This window comes from Chroicocephalus ridibundus, chromosome 4, assembly GCF_963924245.1.
Source record: "Chroicocephalus ridibundus chromosome 4, bChrRid1.1, whole genome shotgun sequence".
NCBI lineage: Eukaryota > Metazoa > Chordata > Aves > Charadriiformes > Laridae > Chroicocephalus > Chroicocephalus ridibundus.
Window position 1 is genome coordinate 64,550,376 of NC_086287.1, and position 7,100 is coordinate 64,557,475.

Consider the following 7,100-nt stretch of genomic DNA (forward strand, 5'->3'; position numbering starts at 1 on the left):
AAAATGAGGAAACTTCAGGAACTCTGAACAGTTTGCAGCTTCATTTAAGTCATATCTTTTCCACAACTCAGGGTTCCGCCAGGCAAAGCAAAGGGTACTGTATGTCATCAGACCTTGGTAGGTTAGTATAGTCTCTAAAGGCTCTCAGAGGCCATATTTTTTAAATTGTGTGAGTGGAGTCTTTTTGTTCTGCTTTGTTGTTGTAAAATGCAAAGTTTTGTACAGAAAAAATCTACACTTAACAGGTTAGTTCATTAACACAGTACTTTACTTGCAGAGACTTGGACATATATTTGAGCTAAGATGCCAGATGCATTCCAGATAGGTGTTGATAAATAAGGCTCAATCTGCTAGTGCAGTTGGGACAACATTATGCGGTTTTCTAGGAGAAAAAGGCAGAGAAATTTAGGACTGGTCATCTAATCCAGCTGTTTTCTGAGGGACCTCAGTGACTTAAGCCAGTTTGCGGTTGCGCTTTGCCCCTTAAGATGAGGAACTCTGCTCTTAACAGGAGCAGACACTGGAGTAGGACGTCCCATGTCTGGATAATGGGTGGCGTTTATTGACTGAACTGCACAAAGAATTTTTCTTGCACCTACTGACGTTGTGTCTCCTGTCAAGGCTGGTGCTAACCATTTCACCATTTTTATTTACTACTTATTTTAAAACATGTAAATACCTGAGTGTATAAACTGGGATATTTACCTTAACGTTGACAAAAAATATTTAGCATGTTAATAAAACTGCATTTCAGAAGCGTAGCTTTGATACCACTTAAAGCTTGAGGAGAAATATGTCCAATATTAATGACTATGATAGGTCAAATAGGTAAGTTGGATGAGGTGATCATCCTCTAATAGTCTTTTAGGTAAGCAGGTTTATATTTTGTAATGATTAGAAGATAAATATCAGTAAGTAGCCTGAAAACATCAGGCTGTTTCACTTGTTCTTATATCTAATTTTAAATACTTTCTAGTGGCAGCGGGCTCTTTTTTCTTTACGTTTTTTTCAGGGATTTATCTGAAAGTTGTTTGGATTTTTTAATATGTTTAAGTACTCTTCGGAAATTAAAATTTCAAATAAATGAGCCAGATGTTGGCGTTTTGACTGAATCAAGATGGGTAGGAATGTTTCTAATTCGCTGAAATATTTTTCAAGAATTCTCTAACGGGACCGTCAGAGAATCTGTATCTCTGTAATTCTTAGATTTCCATTTCATCTGAGCCTACAAGGTGATGTAATAGAAATTGAAAGCATTTTGTACCTTGCAGCATCAAGGAGATTTATTCAAAGTAAACTATGGCAGAGACAGGAAATCTAGAAGGCAAATAATGCAGGTAAAGGAAATGTTAGGTTAGATGTATCATTTTATCAAATCAGACATTAAAGTCTCTTATTAAGGGAAATGCTACATAGGTCGTCTTGTAGGAATTTGGTAAGGAAAAAAAAAGTAAATCACTGAAAAAGGGAGACATCTTGTTACTTGAAGTTTCCCTTGCCTGGTGCCAAAGCTATGTGAAAGCCACCAATATAAGTAAGAACAGTCATTCTAAAAGGATAAGGGAGTGCTTGTTTTAATAAGTGACTGTTATTTATAAGATTAAAAAATGCTTTGCTTAAATAAATAAACTTGATAATAATTAAATGCAAGTTAGTCATCAAATGTTAATTTTTATAATCATGATAGGTTTGTTCCATAATAAAAGTCTGTGGCCTTTTTCTCTTTTGTATTACAAATTAGTGTCTGTGAACACTGTGACTTGGTTCAGCTTGCGTTTTATGTTCTTTTCCCACTGCTTTGTTTAGTGATATTTATGGAGGTAATGAAAGGCATTAAAAAAACAAAAAAAAAAAAAAACAAAAACAAACAAACAAAAAACAAAACAAACAAACAAAAAACAAACAAACCAAAAAAAAACCCCAAGAAAGGAAAGTGAAATGTATGTTAGTAAAATTGCAGTTGTGTTCAAGAAAATTAGCCTTGCTAATTAATGTCAACTATGTATTTTTTAACATAAATATTCTACAGTCTTGTCTCCTGCTAACTCTTTGTTTTATTTCATCTGTCAGTGAGAAGAAGAAAGAGAAAGAACGTGAAGAACTGTGGAAAAAACTGGAGGATTTGGAATTAAAGAGAGGTCTTAGACGTGATGGAATAATTCCAACTTAACAAAAAAACAAAACAGCATTATTAACCTGTGGAGTCACACATTTATGTAGTAGAAGATGGAGCAACAGTTTTCTGTATTGTGCAACTTTACAGTAGATTTCACATTTGTTTCATTATTACAACAGCACTGTATATACCTGTCTCTAAGTAAAGGAAAAAAATAAGGACTTTAATCCAAAGTTTGGACAGCAGATGGACTTCTCAGAACTTTGCAAACATAAGCATTGTTTTAACCCTTCTTTAAAAACCAGTCTTCAAAGATCTGTTGATGAAAATTGCGATGTCAAATTCCATTGTCAGGACCTGTTCCTTATTTATCGTTAGCAGAGAGTATAATACAACTTTCAAATGTGAACAATCTTAAAATTTAGCTTGTCTTTCTGCTAAACTGTTAAGTGTATTTATAGTAAAAGAGAAAAAAGACTGTCATTTCCTTATGAGTTTGTGTAACATCCTCCTTCTCTGGATAACTTTACTGTAATTTGACTTCTTTTCCTTTTGCACATCTTCATAAGTTGAATGTCCATTCAGATCAGGATCGTGAGAAACATAGGTCCTGAATAAAAGTTTTGTTTACTGGTGTGAGCATTTTTTTTAGTACCAGGCTGTCTCTGGTGCTTCCTTTAATTTGAACATTAGGAGTTAAAAAACAAGTAGGTGATAAACATAGTAGGAAAGGGAGCTTTGGATTCATGCACCTATTTACTGCAAATCCAAATTAACGTCCACAATCCTTCAAAAATGAGCAGTGGTAACATCCTGGACTTCAGTACCTAACCAGTATTAGTAATATGGCATTGGACACATATACTGGAGTTGTTTTAGAAATACTAATTGCTACATTATTACAGTATGTTTTTATTGGACCATTTTGAAAGAATAAAGACAAACGCTAAACAGTGCAAGCATGAAATTGATCCCCAGTGGTCAAGGATCTAATTGGAAATTGAGTTGAGATAGCAGTTTGGACTGTTTGGAGTTGTTGCCTTACTTTTTAATATGTATTTATAAAGTGTTCCAGCAAAAGAGGATGTAGCCTCCAAGAAACATACTATAGTGGTTTTGTGATTCTAGTACTATTACTCATCACAGTACCAGCCCTGTGGTCTTAGCTGGAAAGGATTCTGGATAATTTACTTCTGCATTCTCATCTGGATGCTCATTCCTAACTACTGTATTTGTTACCAAAAGTGGTTCTACAAATGCTACTGAAAAAAATTCTGGAAATCCTAATGTTCTGAGTATTAATAATAAAGTTTAAAATGCTTTTATATCAAAGGTGCATTGTGACCAAATTGTTTAAAACAAAAGAAAAAAAAAACAAAAAACAAGAGGAGGGCTGTATTATAAGTATACATTATTGGCTATCTGCTTTGTATTTGAAAGTGGAATCTTACATCTTTGGTGGGTAAAATGCTGATAAGACTTATGTACAGTATATATTTAGCTAATGCAGTTGCATTATTATATACCGAAAGGTATGTTTCAGGATTTTTCTCCAGGATGCTTTTGAACTGTTATAGACATATGACAACAGTGAATTGATAATCCTAAACCATCAATCCAGCAGTATTTACAGTATAAAACTGAATTGGTGTTCATGAGTCTTTGTGATAGTTGCAAACATGAGTTTATGACCTGTTGCCATTGATAGAAATACAGTATAAATACAAGCTTGTATATTTTTCTTCCTGCCATTTAAATATACAGTAGGATTTGAAGTTTTCTTGTTTTCAGGCATGGAAAAGAGGTAAAAAAGAATTCCCTCCTAGACTACTGACTGTTTCAGGATTATCAGGTCACGGTTTGTACTCCTGGGTCTGCGCACACCAATGTTGTAAACGCAATGATTTTGTAGAAACTTGACACTGTTAATTCTGGAAAAAAAAAAGTGGAACTAGTCATATGCAACACCAAACACGACATGGTTTAATGGGATTAATATGAGCTTCTTTTAAAGAACACTGACTGGGACGCAATGTAAATTAGGCAGTTACTGTCATAGTTGAAACATTTTATTTTAAAGTGCTGAAGCAAAGGTGCAAGCTGAAATACTGAAGATTAAATAAATTTATAACAAATCATGTCCCTTAGCCCATTGATTTTGACAGTCTTTTATTTCTGTTACCAAAAAAATATTTGCTAGTGTGATTTCTTTGTGAAATTATCATGCTTTACAAGAGGGTGGACTTAAACTCATGCTCAAAGACTATGTTCAATTGTGAAAAACTGAGATAGAAAGGAGGAAAAGAGATTGATGTTTTCCACCTGGTTGAGTAAAACACAACAATGTGAAATTAGAAAAAGCACCTTGTCCTGTACTTAGAGTTTAGGTGAGTGTTGTTTGTTCATAAGTGTTTTTGGTTTTGACATGACATTCTGGTATTGATCATACAAAACTGATGAGAACCTGATGGGTTGCAATATTTTGTTACCTCTGATGTTACCTCTGATGTGGGGATAGTGGGGAGTATCTAAAGTTTATAGATGATTTATCACTTCCGAGAAGGAATGTTTCTTTAAAGTGAACGAGACGATGTGATATTAGTCACTTGACTCTAAAAGGCTGATACGACACTAGGTTGCACTGTGCGATGTATGTGAAGAAGCACTTGCCACAATGATACGACCGTACCCCCGGGATCCACTGTTTGCCACAATCCAAAAGTGATGTCCTGCCACTCTGCAGAGCTCCCATTGCTGTCCATTGGAGTTGTAGGCAAAGAAGGCAGCAGCGTATGGGCCCAAGTGTGATCAGTGCGTCTATTTAATTACGCTTTCGTTTGCTTCTTGAGTTCCAGAAACTACCTTTATTTGTGTAAGTGTTTTTATTAACTGCTCGTCCAGCAGTTGTTGGGTGGTCGCTCGTGTCCTGTACCATATTGGTTTCAGGAGAAAGGATTGAGTGCTCTCTGGTAAAAGGAATGAGCTGCGTTTTCAGTACTCGGGCATTGCATCAGGTCATGGGGATACAACAACTGTAAAAGTAAAGTTCCTCTCATATACTTTAAATTGAGCACACATTGCTTTCTTCATCTTGCAAGTCTCCCTTATTGTTTTCCTTTCATTGCTTTTGAGTGTTTTTTGTCTCTCTTCCAAAGGTTGGAATGCTTTAAATGAAAGTATTCTAATGCCATTGGAGCATTCACTAGCAGGGTTACAGTAAATTCAATCTTGGTTTTGTTAGCATAAATAAAAGGACTTAATTTATTTTTTTTATCTCCTCCTATATATGGAAAAATTGAGGGTGTTAGAGCCAAGAATTGCTTGCGTAAGAAATGCAGCAGCTGTACTTACATTATACGTGCCTAAGTACAGCCTTAGGCTCTCTCACTATGGAAAGGAAAATACATTAGGAGCTTTAAAAACCTCTTTATTGTTTGTGTGGAGGGGGATACGCTAGATTCTTCTCCCCCCAGATAAAACCGAAGTAATTTGCTTTTAGTTCTGTCTTGGAAAACAGAGATGGCCTCTTCTCTTAATTGTGTAACAACATCGTCCTAAAGCAGCTGCCGTGAAACAAGACAAAGGTGACAATGCGCAAGATTGAAGAATGTTCTTATTTACATGTGGCTTTTTTATTTTGGCTCACCTGTTTCCCTCAGCAGCTCTGTAGCGAGCCAGCGGTTAGTTTTTCTAGTGGATACGTGCGGCAGATTTTGTATAGCCCAGTTTTTCGTTTTGAAGTCTATGAAACGTTATCTTGAAACGGAATGGAACTAATTTTGATTGAAAACTTTTATCCAAGTGTTGCTTCCCATCCACAGAAGCACACGCTTTTTATCATGACCTCTCTTAATACAAGTTTTTGTTATTTGGATCACTTACTGTAAATATGTTGTATTCATAACCTCATGTAACGATGAGGAGTTTTCAAATATAAATAGTACCGATACATTTCTTGTTGTTGTCCTATTTTTGATTGTAGTATAGCGAATGACCTGTCATGCTTTTTGTTTCAAGGTTAGCATTAGATTCATAGATCTTAATATTTTAGCATTTCATTGTTTAAGCAGGAGAGGGCAGCAAAAGTTCATTTTTCCCCATAGGAATGCTCTGGTCCATTACTGTTTTTAAACTTAGAAGCATTTAACTATCTGTGGGTAGGGGGGAAAAATGAAACATTTTTTTATATATATTAAAAGGTGCATATGAAAATATATAGACTGGTCCAACCAGACTGTGAAAATGTCTTCTACTCTACATCGAAGTAATAATAAAAGGAAAATACCTTCCACCTCTGGGTGAAGTACAAGCAGGTCTTAAGCTCTTGAATTTAAATGTCATTCTTTGGAAATAGTTTACTTTCTTAAAAATGGTATCAAAGAAACTCGAACTCAATGGTGCTCCCAGCTATAAATGTGTAATCCTCCTCTTTTGCACATGCTCAAGAGGCTCTGTACTGTGGGTGCATCTAAATAAAGAAGCAATGAAGTGTTTTCCAGGTGCTTGGCTTTTTTTTCCACCTCCTCCCGTCTAAACCTCACGTACCTTTTCAACAGTGAACTTCCAGTGGTCAGATACCCATTTGCCTGTATTAAGTGTAAGGATACTTGGCTAAGAAAAAAAACACCCGAACAATGAGGTGGTAATGTAAGTAAGTTTCTGACAGTAATGTAGTAGTAAATGCTCAGTTTTCCTTGAGTTTATATTTTTTGAAATGCCCTCTCGTGATGGTGAGCGTCCTCGTGCTGCGCACAGCCACGCCTGTGAGGGAGGGAAAGAGCAGTGGATGCGGAAAAGAGGCATTCCATCCGCACGATGTTCCTTACAAACCCTTTGACGCCTACACTTTGCAGCTGGTGAGGGAACGTGTTCTTTTCGTAGCATCGTCCTGCTGTTTCAGTCCTCGCGTTACTCTGCCTTGCGGTTGGGAAGCGAGGACAAAGGCTTAAGATGGTTGCGTACGGGGGAACCACGCTCTGGAGAG

General features: G+C 36.2%; 1 protein-coding gene across 4 annotated transcripts in view; it reads left to right on the forward strand.

Moving 5' to 3' along the window:
* The window catches only part of PPP2R5E (protein phosphatase 2 regulatory subunit B'epsilon), an 80,927-nt gene extending 74,318 nt beyond the window's left edge, over positions 1–6,609 (forward strand). For all 4 annotated transcript variants that reach the window (XM_063333549.1, XM_063333551.1, XM_063333550.1 and 1 more), the window contains one exon: positions 2,071–6,609. In XM_063333549.1, coding sequence (XP_063189619.1) covers positions 2,071–2,170 — 100 coding nt within the window. In that variant the 3' untranslated portion in view covers positions 2,171–6,609. The remainder of the gene's footprint in view (positions 1–2,070) is intronic.
* The last annotated feature ends 491 nt before the right edge of the window (positions 6,610–7,100 follow it).